The sequence below is a fragment of the Myodes glareolus genome, chromosome 7 (genome assembly GCF_982192425.1).
Source record: "Myodes glareolus chromosome 7, mMyoGla1.1, whole genome shotgun sequence".
NCBI lineage: Eukaryota > Metazoa > Chordata > Mammalia > Rodentia > Cricetidae > Myodes > Myodes glareolus.
Window position 1 is genome coordinate 21621418 of NC_142032.1, and position 19446 is coordinate 21640863.

General features: G+C 48.7%; 1 protein-coding gene across 3 annotated transcripts in view; it reads left to right on the top strand.

Moving 5' to 3' along the window:
- Positions 1-19446, top strand: part of Aldh18a1 (aldehyde dehydrogenase 18 family member A1) — a 35024-nt gene that overhangs the window by 13979 nt on the left and 1599 nt on the right. For 2 of the 3 annotated variants that reach the window (XM_048452845.3, XM_085693913.2), the window contains exons 6-17: positions 1297-1455; positions 1849-1939; positions 4676-4800; positions 5893-6037; positions 6656-6729; positions 7995-8088; positions 9304-9524; positions 11391-11528; positions 13363-13558; positions 13666-13787; positions 15944-16130; positions 17132-17227. In XM_048452845.3, the coding sequence (XP_048308802.1) occupies positions 1297-1455; positions 1849-1939; positions 4676-4800; positions 5893-6037; positions 6656-6729; positions 7995-8088; positions 9304-9524; positions 11391-11528; positions 13363-13558; positions 13666-13787; positions 15944-16130; positions 17132-17227 (1648 nt within the window). The remainder of the gene's footprint in view (positions 1-1296; positions 1456-1848; positions 1940-4675; positions 4801-5892; positions 6038-6655; positions 6730-7994; positions 8089-9303; positions 9525-11390; positions 11529-13362; positions 13559-13665; positions 13788-15943; positions 16131-17131; positions 17228-19446) is intronic. The other variant, XM_048452847.3, reaches the window with a different exon arrangement.

Genomic DNA, 19446 nt, shown 5'->3' on the forward strand with positions numbered 1-19446 from the left:
TACCTTGTCCTGTGGTTCCTTCTTCTCTGCAGGAACCCTGTGTAGAAGACCGTTATCAGTGGGGTTGAGACCCCACTGCATGGGCCTCAGGTTAAAGACTCACCCAAGTGCAGCAGCCGCTCGTATTTCACAGAGATGCGTCTGCCCTGTCCTATCAGCAAATTCCCTTTGCCCAGGCACCTGCGTCCCCACCCGGGAGGCCCCGACCCGACCTTCCCAGCAAGAGCTGCAGCCTTTGTTTGTGTAGCTACAGGTGATTCCCGGGACCTTTAGACTTCCTGCTCACCCCTCCCACACCCCTTCTGGACCCTTCTGCTTCTGTTCATCTGCAGTTTCACACGGGGGCCAGAACCAATGGCTTCAGCTTTGACCCTGTCCAGTGCCGAGTGCCTGCAGAACAAACACTCTAGAAATGCTTCCTCACCTTACACTGTGGCAGGGACAGGGCTGTGTTTCCTAGCCAGGCCCTGGTGCAGGCCTCACCGCTGTCTGTGTCAGCGCCTTCCTCCCACTGTTGTGGCAGGGATTGCAGGGAAACTTTTTCTCCCGAGTATGCTATCATTTAGTTTCTTGCTATCATTCTCATTCACGTTTCTCTGCTGTTTCCTTCTGCCTGATACTCTAATTCTTTAATGAAAGCAGACCCGTTGATGAATTCCACTCCAGTTGTCCACCCATGAACACCTTATTCTGATTCTTTCCTCCGAGCTAAGTTCTGTCCAGCCCTTCTTTTGCTCCAACTCCTATTCCCGCATACTCAGACAGTCTTAACTCTGGTAGTGCTCAGCGTCAGAGCAAACTAGGGACAGCCTAGCCCTAGTGTCTGATGCACTTTTCCAGACAGGTAACCAGTGGCCCCCTCACCTCACACATAAGTACCTACTATGGCCAGCCCCTGATTCAGACGCTAGAGTACAAAGATAGTTTTTCAATCAAGTCTTGGATCACTCTAATGTTCCTTTAAAGTAGGTGCACTGGTTTCCCAACTTTGTATGCAGATGAGATCTTAGCATCATTAAATAAATCGTCCAGACAATTGTAATCCTTTCAGGGGTCTCTCAGACCATTGGCTAAACCTGGTAGCAATATTGTTCAGTGGGAGCTTGCCTGGCTAGAAATACCAGACCCCAGGGTTGATCTCCAGTGTGGCCAAAAAAATTTTGTTTCATTAAAATTGGAAAATAAAACAAGGAATTGGATCAGTATCCAAAGACGTGTTTTATTCCAGAAGTTCAATGCCGTTCCAAAAAAGTTATCATTTTCCTCCCTGCTACATGTCCTGTTCAATCTCTTTAGATTTTGGTGACCAACTTGGATTTCCACGATGAGCAGAAGCGCCGGAATCTCAACGGCACACTGCATGAGCTGCTTCGGATGAACATCGTCCCCATTGTCAACACCAATGACGCTGTCGTCCCCCCGGCTGAGCCCAACAGTGATCTTCAGGGGGTAAATGTGGGTAAAGTAGTGCTGAGAGTTGAGCATGCTGGCGACACTAACACACGCTGTGCTGCATGTACTAACACTGGACATTGCGCATGAGCGAAAGGAGGAGTTGGGAGACCTGGCATTGCAGAACCACGGCAGCGGTGGCACCTCTGAAATGAGGGAGTTTCAGTCAATGGGTGAGGTGCCGCTGCGGCTTAGGGGGTGCTGTGTGTGAGCATGGCTTGGAGAGTTCGGCATGCATGCTTGGAAGGAAGCTGTGTGTGGTGCAGGCAGTGGGGCCTGAGCTCTTATGTGCATATTTGAACCTTTGGTTTTGCCTGCCAGAGCCCAGCTGGCGGCTCCTGGGCATTTCTTCTGAAACTGCATAGCTAACTCACTGCTTTTTTCCCTGCCTTGTAGGTTATTAGTGTTAAGGATAACGATAGCCTGGCTGCCCGCCTGGCCGTGGAAATGAAAACTGACCTGTTGATTGTCCTTTCAGATGTAGAAGGTACACGGCAATGCCTTTTTCTTTTGTTTGTACATAGTTTGCCTTCTGATTGTTTTTCACTGTGGAGTTCTTCCCTGAGCCATCTGAGCTGTTTCTGTGACTCGAGTGGGTTTTTCTGGGGAATGCAGCTTGAATGCAGAAATTGTGTTTTTAGGTGCTTTTGTTTTTGTTTGTTTTAAAAACAGCTTAAAGGAAATAATCACACTCCACATAATTCACCTACTTAAAGTTTTCAGTTCAGCCATCTTTGGACTCATTCACGCGCCTGTACAGCCATCTCCATTATCAATTATAAGCTCTTTTCCTCACCCCGACAAGAAACCTCACCCCTGTTAGCAGTTGCCTACTTACATCCAAATTCCCAGCCATAGAAACCTCCAGTCTGCTCTCTGTCTCTGTGGGTTTGCCTATTAGAGGTTTTATATGGATGGATCCATATATTATGTGGTCCTTTATGTAGTGTGTTCAAGATTCATCCACATTATAGCATGCACCAATGCTCATTTTCTTTGTATTGCCAAATAATATTCCACTCTGGACATACTGCATTTTATTTATTCAGTCATTAGTTGGTGGGCGTCTCTGCTGTTACTAATAATGCTTTTATAAACCTACTTTGTATGAGTATTTTATTTTCACCTACGAGTATAATTGTTGTCAAGTGGTGGTGGCACATGTCTTTAATCCCAGCACTGGGGAGGCAGAGGCAGGCAGACCTCTGTGAGTTCAAGGCCAGCCTGGTCTACAGAGTGAGTTCCAGGATAACCAAAGCTACATAAAGAAACCCTGTCTCGAAAAACAAAAAACAAAACAAACAAATGAAAAGAGTGTAATTGTTAGGCTCCATGGTAAAATGCTTACCTACCAAGAACGAGACCCTAGAGCCAATCCCCTAACTCTGTAATTAAGAGAGATGTGAGGAAGAGGGGGCAGGAGAGAGAAAACTTGTTGCTTCTTGTGGTAACTTGGTGTTGAAAACCACCTTAGTGTTTTTCACGCTACTGTGCCATTTGATGTTGCCACCCTCAGAGTACGAGGGTTCTAATTTGTCTGAGGTACCTATTTGTTACTGTATGTTTTTCTGTGTTACAATCACAGAATGTCCTAATGAGAAATTCTTAGGCTGAAGTCAGGGGACAAGTTGTGAGCATCATGTGACTCAAACTTGGGCTTAGTGATAAGCGCCTTTGCCATCAAGTGTTCATTCTTAGAACAGTGTCCTGTGTTGAAGATCCTGAAGGTGGGGTTGAAAGGCGGCAGGGAGGGGGAGAAGTAGGAAGAATTACAGCGTACTGGTAGGGCCTCTGGAAAATGTCTCCCAATGGGACAGTTTCCCACACCGTTACCTGAAACTCAGCGGCCCCTCAGTCTGCACCCGTCCCCTTCTGGGGAGAACCTGCCCGGAACCCTGGAGCTGTGACACTGCCTGAGCCTTGCAGGCCGGCCGGGCACTTACTGCTGCCCAGGCTCTAGCCTTGCTCTGCCCTAGGTAGCACCCTAATTCCCCCAGTCCCAGAGAGGTTTCACACAGACGGGGATTGTCCTGGAGATCTGGGACGACGTGGGCGTCTTGTGCAGGAAAAGCAGTGATTTAAAGGCAAAACCGGCTTCGGGGGCCCGGGGGGGGGGGGTGGGATGGCTCTGAGCAAAGCCCCTGCAAGGACCCGAGTTTGATCCACAGAACAAACATTAAAAAGAAAAAGCCAAGCCTAGTGGTGTAGGCTGTCATCTGAGAGCTGAGGAGGTAGAACAGCTTGGTGCTAACCAGCCTCACCTACTTGCTAAGTTCCAGTGAGACTCTTGTCTTTAAAAAGTCAAATAAAGGTGCCTAGTGGCTGAGAAACGGCACCTGAGCTTGTCCTCTGCCTCCCACACGCCTGTGCATGTGTTTATACCTATGCACTCCTGTGTACCTGCACACACATGTGCACATAAACACAAAACCAAAATGCTCTACCACCCAAAATGTCCTGTAGGCTCTTCCCAGCCGTGGGCAATGTCTCCCTAATGTGTGTCTCCTTTCATCTTGATTTAGCACTGTTTTCTCAGGCCTCTTTTATCCCTGTCCTTTCCCCTTCCAGGTCTCTGTGCTTTCAGAGTAAAACTGTGAGGATTTTTTTTTAACCTCATGGTGTACGTACGCCCATTACATTTCACTTCCCTGTGGTGCCCCCCAGCTCAGATGCATGTGAGTTATATGTTCATAGTAATAGATCTAGCCCGAATACTGACAGCTGTAACTCTCCTGCTGACTTCATCCACCCTCCAAGACGCTCACTCATAACCAGGAGGTATCAATCAAAGGGTCCAGAGAGAGAGTTAATGAGTACCCACTTCACATCTCCTCCCGCCCAGATGCTCTGTGGCCACTGTGCTATTTCTGTACTTGTCTCTCTTTAACTTATATCCTTGAGGTGCAGCAAGATAAGCAATGATAGCAGAGGGAAGGGCTCCCACAGTGCTCTGGGCACTGTGCCAAGGATGTCACGTCGCTCAGAGGTCAGGAGACATTTGTTCAAGGCTGGTTAAGAGAGCACAAAAGGTGCTGGAGCTGTTGCTTAGTGTGGGTCGGCTCACTGATCCCTTGTTGTCTTTCCAGGTGAGGCAGGTGTTGGTACAGTACGTTCATTGCTTTTGTTTGCTTGTTTGCTTGTGTATAGTGACAAGTGCCTGGGGAGGCCTGTGGGGGACACACTTGGGTCAGTGCATTGTTGCTGACTCTCTTCCACTCTTTAGGTCTCTTTGACAGTCCCCCAGGCACTGATGATGCAAAGCTCATCGACATATTCTATCCTGGAGACCAGCAGTCGGTGACGTTTGGAACCAAATCTAGAGTGGGATTAGGGGGCATGGAAGCCAAGGTGAGCTGATACTGAACTATTTTAGTCTTTAAGCCCAAATGGTATTTTATCATTTTCTACTGCTAAACTTGCCTGAGAGCTTATGGTTCAGATACCACACACATGCACTTAAATATGTACATATCTAAATATGTTTCATGACTGTTGTATACTTACATTAAATTATGTGTTTCCATGTATTTTTATTAGCATAAGCAGTATATTTTGTGTATGTGTGCATTACCCTTTGTTGCTATGACAGAATAGCTGACCAAGGCCTTTCTGGCTCACAGTCAGAGAGTGAGCCCTCTGAGGCAGGGACGTCATTGCAGTGGCCGACATGGCAGTGGCCGACATGACAGTGGCCGACATGGCAGCTGGCCACGTTGTATCCACGGTGAGGAGATAAAGATGTGCTGGTGCCCAGCTCACTTTCTCCCAGCTCAGCCTGCGACCCCAGCTCACATTTAGGGTCCTACTTCTCCACTTCCCCTTTCTGGAAATGCTCTCCCAGACATTCTGAAGTGGATCTCCGTGATAAATGCAAATCCAGTCAAGTAGATGATGGAAATTAACTTTCCACAGTGTTGTAAGCCCATAGCGGACAGAGACTGTATAATTTTCACACAATAAATCTTTTATCATCTCAGATATTTCTGGAAGTTTTTCAAGACTCCTTTCCCTCCCATCAATTTCTCCATTAATTGTTCTGTATACCCTTAAGGAGAGCATCATACAGCAACAGCAGAAAAGAGCAGCGTCTTGTTCGCACCAACCTTGTTCCCGCCGCTTCTCTAACTGCTCAAGTGTTGCTAAGTTCAGGCATGACAAATCAAAATGCTCAGGCATAACTAATCAAAATGTGCAAGTTTTGAGTCAGTTCTAGAGGCTCTCAGAGGAAACAGGGCACATTGGTTCTCCTTCAGGAGGTACATGCTGAGGCTGTACTGGGAAGTGATGGCTGTATGTGTTTTCCCAGATCTGAGCTGTTAGACGCGCCCCTCTGTTTTTTTCACTTGCTAGATAGCAGATTGTATCTTTTGTCATCGTGCAGGTTCAGATTGTGTAGGTCTAGGTCTGAGTTTCATCTTTGGATCTAACTTAATCCCTTAGGTGAAGGCAGCCCTCTGGGCTTTGCAAGGTGGTACTTCTGTCGTCATTGCCAATGGAACCCACCCAAAGGTGTCTGGGCACGTCATCACAGACATAGTGGAGGGAAAAAAAGTCGGCACCTTCTTTTCAGAAGTAAAGCCTGCAGGTGAGTAGTTCTCCCTCAAGTCCCAGGGCCTGTGGGTGATAGCCAGTGCCACCCCAGCCTAGATGGAGCTGAAGCCTGAGCTCTCGTCCTGCATGCAAATCCAGATCATGAAATCAGTGTGGTCACATCACAAATTCTAGTGTTTCAAACAGTTTACAGAACTGGATTTTGTTAGAGTCTTAATCTGCCTGCCTAGTCCTCCTATTCTCCAAAATCAGGAAACATTTGCTAAGCCTGCCAGGAACTAATGAGCAGTAGAGGTGCAGAGGTGCTTAAGACACGGTGTGTGCTTTGAAGCACACACAAAGATGTGCACATAAGAAATGTGCATGCCAAAATGAAATTGAACTCTGGAAGGCACAGACTCCTGTTACATTGGACACGGGAAGTTTCTGTTTATCCCTGAGTTATTCTGTCATGGATTTGTTTGTGGTTTTTCATTTTATTGGTTGCAGCGGGGGTTCGGGGGGGAGGGATCATTCTGTGGCCCTGGTGATCTCATGGTATCAGCCACGCACACCAAGATAACAAGCATTCTTCTGCGGTCAGCGAAGCATGGGCTGGGAAGGTGAGAGTGTGAAGCTGACCATGGTCTGATTCTTGCATGTGCTCTTGCAGGCCCTACAGTGGAGCAGCAGGGAGAGATGGCTCGGTCCGGAGGGAGGATGCTAGCTACATTAGAGCCTGAGCAGGTGAGGCACTCACTCACAGTCTGGTAGGTTTCAGAGCAAAGCGTGCTATACATTTTGGTTTAATGGTCAAGTCTGCTGGCCCCATTTATTCCTAGTGTTAGCAGAATTATCAGAATTAATTTTATGTTCCCCTTTGAAGTCAATGTTTCTGTCACCATGGTTTGATCAAAGACAAGATTAGGAAAGTGTGGATCTGACACTTGCAGACATGGACACATGGACGAGTTACCTTCTCCTGTCCTTTCTGAATCACCTGTAACACCTGGCAGGGAAGCTTCAAAGCCTCTGGTCCTCCCCTCCTTGTCCATGGGGAATCAGTCACCTACAGAGGGAGGCTTGCGAGCCTGCTCTGTGGTCCTCCGCTCCTTGTCCATGGTGGATCAGTGTAAGCAGCAGTGTGACAGAGCTGCAGATGCTGGCCAGGTGAAGGGGACTGGCTGCCTGGGGCTGTGGTGCTGTGGCTGGGGTGGTACAGGTTTCTTCTGTGGCGCACTCTGGTCTGAGAAGGGAGGAGAAAATGGCTACAAGTGAGGAAAGTTAAAGAAGGAGCCCGGCTCCTCTCTTAGGCCACTCAGCTCTACTTCAGTGATCGTCACACCTATGACCACATTTCCCCAAATGATATCATTTCCCAAAATGATAGCCAATAAGTGACCAAAAAAGAAAGCCAGAGGGCTGGAGAGGTAGCTCAGCAGTTAAGAGCACTGACTGCTCTTGCAGAGGACCTGGGTTTGATTCCCAGCACCCACATGGTAGCTTAGTCACTTGTAGCTCCAGGTTCAAGGTGTTCTGGCACCCTCTTCTGGACTTCTCAGACACTACATGCTTGCGGTGTGTAGACATACATACAGGCAAAACTCTTATACACATAAAAGAAAAGAAAAAATCTAAGGAAAAGCCAGATGCAAAAACTACCTGGGAAATAAACTGTCTATGGAAACAAAATCTGTAAAGCTGTGCCATGTGTCATTCCTACTTCATTCCAGCTTATCTCATGGACAAATTATATAACTCAGCATATCCTCTCCCCAGTGCTGAGCTGTGGGTCCCTAATGACAGTAATCAGGAAGGGAACAGAAGAACTGAGGACAGGTTGTGGAATCATGTAAGAAGGTGGACAGTGCCGGGAGCGTGTGAACGGAAGTAAAGGGACTGCAGTCTGACGGCGTCAGCTCCAGGGACAAGCCTGGCACTGTGAGGGTGGACGAAGAAGCACATGCATTCTGGGACCTGCCTGGTGCCTTCATGATTTGCTTTTCTTGCAGAGAGCAGAAATTATCCATCATCTGGCTGACCTGCTGACGGACCAGCGGGAAGAGATCCTGCTAGCCAACAAAAAAGACTTGGAGGAGGCGGAGGGTAGGAGCTATGCACACATTTATCATTGTCCTTTCTTTTATGGTAATTCTTACGTCTGTCCAAAGGAGAGATTGTCAGAAGAAATCGCATTATGAATTATGTGTAGTTTTTATCGAGTGACATTTAAGCTTTTGCCAACCATTCGTGGTCCTTACTCCTGCCCCGTTTCCAGATGTTTTAGTCCAGCCCTCCAAGGCACTTTCCCTGTTCGCCGGAGTCATGTGAGCTCTGGCTGCTGTGGCTGCTCAGCTACTGATAGCTGAGACCATCGTATTGACAGGCACTGTGCTAAGGGCTTTTCCAGCAGGGTCGCCTTTAAACTGCACAACCTAGTGTGGCTGAGGGAGCTATTGCTTATTAGTCCACTCAGCAAAGCTGCCATTCACCCAAAGTCATCTGACCAACGGCGGGCTCAGGATTCCAGTCCAGATGAACTGTCCACATAAAAGAGCTACAGAAATGGTTTGTGTTGTCTGCAGGGAAAGATGGGGTACCTCCTGGGCCATTAAACCAGTGTGCTATCTTTATGGCCGTCATCAGGGCTGTCCAGAGCGGTCTGTGTGGCCCTCATGGTGGGACTGTGTAGGCGATGTAGGAGATGTGGCTAATGTCGTATCACAGATAACAGTTACAGTCAGCTAGGGTCAGGTGCCTTCTTTCCTTTTCCTTCCTTTTCTGCTGTGCCAATTTAAGACTGTGGAGGTGAGCTGGGTGTGGTGGTCACATAGTGAGACCCTGCCGCAAATAATAATAAAAACAACAACAACAGTAATAGCAGAAAGAAAAGGTAGACAAATTGTCATTGTTCTTGATGCCATCAATACATCAACCTGTACAACAGCCATGTTTGATGAACAGACCTGATGTTTCACAGTTAGCAGATTTTACACGCCATACCCCAGATAGATGGCTTCTCAGTAGCCATGGTAGATTATGTGTAACAGCTACATCACAGCTTCTTGTCTAAACTGTCAGGTAGAATCCAGGTATCCCTGTTTTGAAATGCTCTGACGTACTTGCTGCACGCTGAAAGTGATGGTTTTTGGGACACGAGATACAGTTTCAAGCCGTCCCTCCCGTCCCCCAGGAGGAGCTATGTGGACTGCATGTCGCTGCATCACCCAGACCCTCAGTTCTGTCTGTCCCTGCTACAGTAAAGCTGGTGGCTGAAGCCTGCCCACATTGCCGCTTTATCATGTCCTGCTGCCTTTTCAGGAAGGCTTGCGACCCCTCTACTGAAGCGTCTGAGCCTCTCCACGTCTAAACTGAACAGCCTGGCCATTGGACTGCGGCAGATCGCAGCTTCCTCCCAGGACAGCGTGGGCCGTGTTCTGCGCCGAACTCGGATTGCCAAAAACCTGGAGCTAGAACAAGTGACTGTCCCAATAGGTGTTTTACTGGTGATCTTTGAGTCTCGCCCTGACTGCCTTCCGCAGGTTTGTGTGACCGTGGCCCTGCCATTGGAAATGGGTTGGAGGAAGCATATATTATCAGGATTAGAGAGAAGACATCACAAGATGTGTGTGTGTGTCTGTGTGTATGAACATGTGGATGTGTAAGAGAGAAAACGATCTTTTTCTTAAACCCCAAAGATAACTATTTTTCCATGGCATTGTCAGTTTGTTATTGGGTGGGTTATGTTCTGCAACCTTCCAGGCATCCTAGAGCAGAGATGCAACCGAACATTATAAAGTTAATATTCCTTGTCACACTCGTAAGTGTAGAGCTGTCACCTGAGCCCAAGTCATCCTGCAGGACGGGTAAAGCACTTTCTCAGCTCTCCTGGCTCACAGTGCACTGTGTTCTGAGACTGCACACCCTGTAGCCTGCTGCCATCATTTGCCTGACACCTGTCTACCCCCACACGAAAAGACTCTGTTATCAGCATCACGGAGTGCTTCCTGTAGGCACGTTATTAGAAAAAGCACTTCTGCCATTAGTGGAAGTAGCATGCAGCCCTGATTAAGGTTAGCACACGTCAGAGTGCCAGGGCTGGGAACATGAGGTACAGTAGAAGGTGGCCTCGCTTTGTCACCCTCCACTCCGAGGAACTGATAATCATTTCCCCCGCGGAGCTGTGAGTGGGACAAGATCAACTCTGTCTTCTGTATTGGCTCTGAGGTCTCAAAGAGAAATTGTTTTAAAATGAAAATCTAGCTCTTCTGCGTGTAAAGCATAGGGGATTGTGGAGCCTGCAATGCACTGTGGAGAGTACTTCCTGGCTGGACCTCACAGCAGCTTGGTCCTCATAGATCTCCCTCCCCCTGGTTGTCTGTCCTCAGCCAGGCTCACTACCCCTCTGGCCACAAGTGCCTCTTGTGGAAGAGCCTGGTGGTGGCTGAAAAATTCATTTGTACTAGCAGATGTGTATGAGTTCTGATTCTGTGTGGCTCTTTGTGAAATGGCACCTCTCAGCCACCCGAATCCTCACAAGGAATAGGCTTCCCACTGTGGCCAGGGCTCCTCACCTGAAGTGTAAGTCCTGGACAACAACACACAAATCCTAAAAATTGTGGGAGGAAGTTTGCATAACCTTCCTAAGGGGTGCAAGAGCAACTCAAGCAAATAGAAAGGAGTAAGAACCCCTAATCTGGAGACTTAAATGGCCAGGCAAAGAGTTTTGGTAGTCTTTTTCCCTTCCTTGCCAAACCTGGGTGATTTTCATTTATCTGGAAAGTATTCAGAAAATCAAGCCTCAGGCTTAGGATGGCTAGACTGGCGTCTCTCACTGCTTTAATGTGGTAGCTCATCCTTTCCCTGCCCTGGGCAGTGTGCTCCTCCCAGCAGGCTGCTGTCACCGTCCAGGGCTGGCTTGAGTTCATGTTCTCCAGATTCTTAGCATCGAGCAGTTAGGACACCCAGGTCAGTTCGAGGACCACAGTGGGCTGTGGCCGCAGGTGCCTCCCAGCCTCTGTTGACTCAGTGGAACTGGTACTTTACTGTGGAGGGAGTTGAGCACCCCATTCCCCCATCACTGCCTGTGACCAGAGTGGGGAGGGATTGCTGTATGACCCTGGCCTCTGAACTCAGGTTGCATTGCTGGTGCTTCTGTGGAAGCCATATATTGTAGTTCCCCAGAGTCAGACATCTCACAAGTTTTCTGCCAGTCCTACGTGTATAAACTGTGTGAGGGGCGGGGGGCGGTGATACCACCCTTCCTGGGCTTCAGTATAGAGTGGAATAAACTGAGTTTGTAATATAATTGGATAGTGGTAAAGGTGAGGTGGACACTGTATTATGCACACAGGCACACAGCAATGCGAACTTACTGTCACTCTGCCTGTTTTCCCTTTGATTTGCAGGTGGCAGCCTTGGCTATTGCAAGTGGCAATGGCTTGTTGCTCAAAGGAGGGAAGGAGGCCGCACACAGCAACCGCATCCTTCACCTCCTGACCCAGGAGGCGCTGTCCATCCATGGAGTCAAAGACGCCATCCAGCTGGTAAGTCATAGGGCCAGGTGACGTCTATGGAAATTTGTAGCAAGTATTAGGTTGTGTGAAGCCAAGATGCTTCTACAGGCAAGCTTGACTAGAGAGGCCACAGGCTCTGTGATCCTGTGAACCCAGCCATTCTGCAGAGCAGATGGGTTTTCATTGGCTTGGGACAGCTACCACCATACAGAGAGAGAGAGGGGAGAACTACTTTATGGAGCCCCTTCTCCCCTCCCACCTTTACATGGGTCCCAGGAATTTGGGGTTCAGGTCTCCAGGCTCGCATGGCAAGCATCTTTACCTGCTGAGCCATACATACCACTGGCCACCAGACCCTCCTTCATCAGGTTACAGGAGTGACAGACCCACTCTAGGGCTGGGTTCCTCTCACTGGGGGAGTTTTTTAGGGTAATCAATTCAGGGGTAAAGAATTCACCAGTCTTTGATAGAGTTTAGATTTGACTTAGGCCACTTTAAGGAAATTTGTCATCGTGTGGTATGGAAGAATGAGACCCTGTTGCTGCCACTTTTACTGTGGCCACTGGCCTGGCCCGAGCTGCCAGAAGAGTCCCACAGGATCAGCTGCAAGTCGTGCGAGCCCCTTTCATCTTCCCATGTAATCCTCTAGAACCCTGCAGGGAGGTGCTGTTTGTTCCTAGGCCCTGTTCTGGACCGCGTAAAAGCAGGTTCAGGTACAGAAATTCGCTAGTCTGTAGTAGGGCTTAGATTTGATTTAAGCCATTTTTAGATCTTTTCCCATGGAAGGCTCCTCCCTCCAGCATCTCAGGAGTCCCTTCTCCCTGGTGGGAGGGCCTGCCGCATTGCTTGCTCAGGGAAGATTCCAGGCTTAGGAACTCAGCCCAGCTCTAGCACAGCCTGGCTGAAAGAGTTCCCTTTTTTCCTCCCTCCCTCCCTGCCAATGTGTACCGTATGTACAGTAGTACACAGACCACATAGACTTCTCTCTGACTCTGTCTGTGTGGATATACATGGCCACTAAGCACATGCCCCCAGCACACCACAGGGCCCCTCCTCTGTGCCCACCACACTTTCTTTGACTGTCACTACTTTCGGTTGCTTCTGTCTGTCCCTGAACTCCAGTAGAGGATCCATAGCGTACTTTTCTGTTCCATGACTTTTGTTTGTGATTAGGTTGTGGTATTCGCCTGTATTTTTGCATCCAGCAGTTCTTTCTGCTTTTTCATTACCGTGTAGTAGTCCATTTATAGCCACATACTCAGTTCATCTCTTTTGTTGGTAGGTATTTGGTCTTGTCCAGGTGTTAGGTTCATGAAATAAAGAAGCTATGAATATTCCGGCACATGTACCTTTATATTTCTGTTGTAACATGACTAGATGGAAGACAGTGATAAGTTCAGAAAAGAAAATGCCTGGCATCTCTGTGTCCAACCCAGGTACTGTGACAGTACAGTCTGCCTCCTAGGATAGGTTTTCAGGGATATCTTGGGGAAATGGGACCTCCTAATGAGACCCAACATGCCCTGGGTTTGGTGATTCACCCACAACTCTTTGCCCCTCCTGAGCATCCTCTGCCCTGTGCTGTGGTGAGCTGCCCCACCATCCTCCCTCTGGGACTGAGCTCTCTGAAATGCAGAGCATGGGATCCCAGTGCGGCCCACAGTCCTGTCGCTGTATGGTGTGGCCAGAGTTTGCTGGACAGCGCTTCAGTGTCCACAGTCAGGAACTTGCTTTCAGAGTAAGTTTTCCCAGGGCTGGAGTTCATTATCGGGGAGTGCAGACACTGGTCTGTAAAGAGGAAGCTGCTGTTTCTATATTTTGTGCAGCCAGAAAATGCCATCTTTTTGGTTTTCTCCCTCTTCAGGTGAATACCAGAGAAGAAGTTGAGGATCTCTGCCGCCTTGACAAAATAATAGATCTGATCATTCCTCGCGGCTCCTCCCAGCTGGTCAGAGACATCCAGAAAGCTGCCAAGGGGATCCCAGTGATGGGCCACAGCGAGGGGATCTGCCACATGTATGTGGATTCCGAGGCCAGTGTGGACAAGGTCACTAGGCTTGGTGAGCTGGCCTGGGACTCCTGGGGAGTGAGCAGAAGGTGCCGGTGATCGCTCTGAGCCTGTGGATCATGTGTTCAGGACTCACTCTTTGCTCTCCATTCTCTCCAGTCAGGGACTCCAAGTGTGAGTATCCGGCTGCCTGTAATGCTTTGGAGACTTTGCTCATCCACCGTGATCTGCTGAGAACACCGTTATTTGACCAGATCATTGATATGCTGAGAGTGGAACAGGTACAGTAGACCCACAGCAAAGTGTAGAGCAGCTTCTGGGCCACTTAGGGACTAGTGTGTGGCACTTGCACTGTGCGTGCTGTGCTGGGCACAGAGGTGGCGGTCTGCTGGGTAGATGGAACTGATGTCCAGATGGCCGCGTGTATCCCTGATGCAAGGATGCAAAGGTAACAGACCTTATACCACCCTACAGAGTGGATCTTTACAGCAGTGTTTCATTTGGGTAGCAAAACTATATATCCAACTAGGCATTACCTTTATGTAACATTTTTTAAAAATTGTGCAGAAATGGTTTTGGTTTTGTGGTGAGGGCTTTGTGGGGGTTAATATTTATTTTATGTGCATGAATGTTACGGTTGTATGTCTGTATACCACATGTGCCTGGCACCTCAAAAGGCCAGAAGAGGGCATCTCTAGAACTGGAGTTAACAACTTTGAACTGCCATGTAGTTGCTGGGAATTGAACCTGGGTCCTCTGGAAGAGCAGCCAGTGCTCTTAACTGCTGAGTCATTCCTCTAGCCCTAGAAGTGTTTTCAAGGGTGAAATTTATATGCATTCACATATAAATTACACATATAAATTTCACATATAACCACATTCATGTTGCAGATATACATATATGCATGCACACACATACCCACAATATAAAATTTTTAAAACTTACACAAATCCATGAAAGGAAAGCAGATGCCTGGAATCTCTGTGTCTGAGCTCAGCACTGTGTATCAGTCTAGTGTAGAGCAGAATAGGCTGTCAGTAGAAGTGGGAAAATGTGACTTCCTAGTGGGACTCAGCGTTTTCCTCAAGGCTGCAACTAACAAACCTGAGAACTGGCAAAGCAGCTGCTTCCTTAGTCACCCCATAGCCTGCTGCCATCTGTAACTCTTTGGCTTGGCTTACAGAGGGGTCATTCTGTCATGGTGGGAAGCTGTTCATCATGGGAGCCAGGAAGCAGAGGAAAGGGGAACACAGCCTTCAAGGACATGTCTCTGGTCATGTAGGCCCACCTTCTGCCTTCCACCCCCTACCAATAATGCCATCCTACTACAGATCCATCAAGTTTAATCCATTAGGCCAGAGCCCTGAGGATCTAGGTGTCTCTGGAAAGCCCGTCACAGACACAGGCACAGGTGTGCCTCACAAACCCCCAATCAGGTGAGCAGCCAGAACCACCCAGCACCAAAAGTCACTGCACCCACAGAGTAAACGGGAATCAGAACACTTGACTACTCGTGTTCACGGCCATCCACATCCACTAGAGACCATCTACCTGTAGATGCCAAATACCACAGTCACTGCCTAGGAGGAAAGCCATCCTCAGCTAGAACTGAGCCTCCTCATCCCAGCGTGGGCAAACCCTCAGCATCCTCGGCGTCAGGATGAGGATTGCCTTCAAAGGCTTCAGACCAAGATGAGGCAATGTGTGTCCTGCACACAGCACCTTTGTATGTAGGAACCAAATCCTCGGGGTGACCTGATCACAGATGGGGTTCCTCAGTCCTGCAGAAAGTACACTTCCTAATAAAGTCAAGCCACCAGGCAAGACAGATAGAGCTTGTCATAGCTGGAGCCAAGACCTGAAGGAGTCAGGGCATGTACCTAGTCTGCAGTCTCGGAGAACAAGGCCTGTGTGCGAGCAGACTGATGAAGTCCCTCAGGCTAGCCCAGGATCCTTATGTCCGTCTGACAGGAAATGGATCAGTTTGAGAGCCTGGAGCTGGATATGACAGGCCAAAATCATACAGGAAACTAGTTTGAGGTAGTCTTAAGTACCAAGCCAGGGCTTCCCTGGGGTGTAGGGAATAAAGATACATCTGTGGCGCTTTCTTTCTTGTCATGAGTCCCGCGCAGGTTCCACTTCATAGAGAATGGGAATTTCTGGCTAGAGGTTCCTTTACTCAAAAGCCAGAAGTCAAGGGCTTCCGTACCTCATACATTCAAAAGCTTTTCGTTGGAATCCCTGCCCCAGGTTGCTCAGGGCCCTGTTGCTGGAAAAGTGGCCTACCACGGAGCAGAGCATGCTGGTGTGAGGAGGGGGAGGTCACTCTCCAGGCCCACGAGCAGCTCATCACGCAGGCCTGCTGTTGGTTCCTGCTGCTGGTTCCTGCTGCTGCTGCAGTCTTTTGTTTCTGTACTGGATTTTTCTCTCTGACAGGTAAAAATTCACGCAGGCCCCAAGTTTGCCTCCTACCTGACCTTCAGCCCCTCAGAAGTGAAGTCACTCCGAACAGAGTATGGTGACCTGGAAGTGTGCATTGAAGTGGTGGACAGTGTCCAGGAAGCCATTGATCACATCCATAAATACGGCAGCTCCCACACAGATGTCATCGTCACAGAGAATGGTCAGTATGTAGGACTTTAGCATGTGGTGCCAGGTTTCTTTGCTCTGACCTGCAGTTGGTGCTGCGGCTCTCAGCCGCTCTGGTCCTGCAGGAAAGCACACTCCAGACTGACCAGGAACAGTCCTGGCATTGGCGTGCTCTCTGATATACCTGTGGTCCATCCCAGGGCCCCCACTGGCAGGACAGAGATGATTCGTACCACTTTAATGATGGCTTCCCAGTCTTCAGAGGCATTGTCCTTACCCGTGCCGCTGCCTTACCAAGTAGTTCAATGCTAGACATTGTGACTAAACACCTGTAAATCTCAGAACCCAGAAATCTCAGGCAGGAGGATTGCCATAAGTTGGAGACCTGCCTGGACTACATAGTAAGACCTTGAGTCCAAAAAAGAAAAACAAGTTTATAGCTGAGGGAACTAGTACCAGGAAGCTAAGAGCAGAACAGATGCACACTCATTCATTTACCGCCCAAACAGCGTATCAGTGACGTGTCAGGGTGTCTGGCTGTGAGGCCTTGTGGTGCAAGAAGCCATATGGCCCCTGAGGAGTTCACAGCCAATTTGCCGGCAGTCCTACCATAGCCTCAAGCAGCAGCCATCATTAGCTGACCACTTACCATGAGGCCCTGGGGTCAGGGCTCTCGAGCCAACTGGCTTCATCCTCCATACTGTGAGAGGTAGGTACTGTCCCCTTCTCGTGTGTGCAGAGATGGTCATACACCTTCTCAAGGCCAAAGAGCTAATGTGTGTGGACTTGGAGGTCAGACCTAGGCAGGCTGTTCCAGCATGGAGCATAACTACCTAGAGACCCTATTCCAGCGGTCCCCTACCAGCTCGGACCATGGGATCTGGTTTTCCATCTTTCCCTTCAGAGCTCTCCTAAGCCTGTGTGTTTAACATGTGAGAAGAACATGTGCAGTCAGATCTGTCACCAGGGAGTGGCCAGAAGTGGGCATGTTCTCCACGGGTCATCCTCATTTGGTCCCTCTTTCTTTCCCTGTAGAAAAGACAGCGGAGTTCTTCCTGCAGCACGTGGACAGTGCCTGCGTGTTCTGGAATGCTAGCACTCGCTTCTCTGATGGCTACCGCTTTGGACTGGGTAAGAAAGACAGAGAAAAGGAGTCCCCCGTGGCTCTCCCACCACAGGCTCTAAAGACACCTCCTCCAGCCGTGTGTGTGATCTGTATAAAGAACAGAGTCAAGAATAGGCCCATTTACCCACCTGTGTTGGCAGACCGTTCACCTGCTCCTGGTTCCTGTTCCATAAATAGGGGCACCTAGAGATAAGTCGGATAACTCGCCCAGAGTCACACAGCCAGTGTCAGACCCAATATGCACAAGCCCAGGTGCCCCCATTGCAATGCAGGCAGGAACAACTTACCTTGGTTCACAAGCTGTTGTGGCCCCCAGAGAACATGCCATTGCAGACTTGAGTGACACAGCCAGGTTGCCTCAGAGCTTTGAACTGCACATAGAACCGAAGGGGCTGGTCTTGGCATCTATACAGAGCCTAAGCACCAATATTTGGAGCCAGCACGGAGGTGGGAGGTGGGGGATTTAGCCCAAAGCATGTACTTAGAATGCTCAGGGCTCTGGGTTCACCTCTAGCACCAGCACAAATGTGATCATAGAAATAGACACCTGGTCCTTTCCTCACTTATAAAACGTCCAGCTCTCTAGAGTTGTTTGTGCCGTCTGATTTTCCAAGGGACCATTAAACAAGCATCCAGTAAGACATTTGTAGCATATTCTGTGAATATTTGAGGTGTTAGGTGTGTGTGTGTGTGTGTGTGTGTGTGTGTGCGCGTGTGTGTGCGCGCGCGTGCTGGCGTGTTGGTATGATGTGGGATTTCCCTCTACAGAATACCATTGGTGAACAAAGAAACTGCCTTGGCCTGTTGATAGGGCAGAACTTAGATAGGCGGGGGAAAACTAAACTGAATGCTGGGAGAAAGGAGGAAGTATCAGGGAGAAGCCATGGAGCCACCACCAGAGATAGACATGCCAAAACTTTGCCAGTAAGCCACTGCCACATGGCGATACACAGATTAATGGAGATGATTAAATTAATATAAAAGAGTTAACCCTGATTAAATTAATATATAAGAGTTAGCCAATAAGAAGCTAGAGCTAATGGGTGAAGCAGTGATTTAATTAATATAGTTTCTGTGTGGTTCTTTTGGGGCTGAACACCTGGGAACCAACCAGTGGCCTATTACTACATTGGTGTGTGTTGGTGGTGTTTTGTTTCTTGAGACAGGGTCTTCCTACATAGCACTGGCTATCCTAGAACTTGCTATGTAGACTTGCCTGGCCTCAAACTCAAAGACATTTATTCCTCTGCCTCCCAAGTGTGAGGACTAAAGGCTTGTGCCACCACACCCAGCCAACATTTGAGAATTGTAATCTCCTTACCCTTTTTGGTGTAGTTGTTTGTTTTGTTGTTGGTGTTGGTTTTTTTCTCTTTGGTGGTAGGGATCAAACCCAGGGCCTCCAACATCCTAGGCAATTGCTCTGCAACTGAGCTACACCCTCTCCTCCTCCCCATCAACCCCCACCCCAGCCTTTTGGAATACATGATCTGCCTGGAGAAACCCCTCTCCCTGATCATGGAAAGCTGTAAGGGAATTTACCACAGTTTCTCAGTCATTGACTTTGAGTTGCCGTTTCTGTCACATTGGGATTCTGATTTAATTTTCACAGCCCTTGGACTCCAGCACTGTAGAAAAGTAACAACTGGCCGTACTTTGGCTCCCTTGTCAGTGACTATCTGCTCCACAGTAACAGGACCTCGTTCTTCCCCACTTCATCCCGAGGCCAGGTGCACCGTGCACACTCAATGAAGTTGTGATGCTCGGGGAATTCCAGTTCCCACCGAACACAGTGGAGAACACTGAGCCAGACCCAGGAAAATCCCTGGTCTCGGGAGCAAGAGGGGAGAGAAATGAGCAGTAACTGGCAGTAGCTGGCAGGTGCCTTCGTGCTAAATTCCTGAGGAGTATTAAGGACTATGCTTTTGACAGTATGAAGACTATTCGGGGGGCCCTGGGTTCAAAGCACATGCTGCTTTCACAGAGGATGCGGGTTCTTTTCTCAGCACCCACATCAGGTGACTTACAACTGTAACTCCAATTCTGGGAGACCTGATGTTCTCTTCTGGCCTCCATAGGCACTGGCCCACATGTGGTGCACATATGTACACGCAAATTTACACATACAAAATAAAAATAAGTGAATCTTTTAAAAATAAATACTCTTTTGGCATAATGGCTCATACCCGAAGTCCTACCACCCAGGAGGCTGAGGCAGGATGATGAA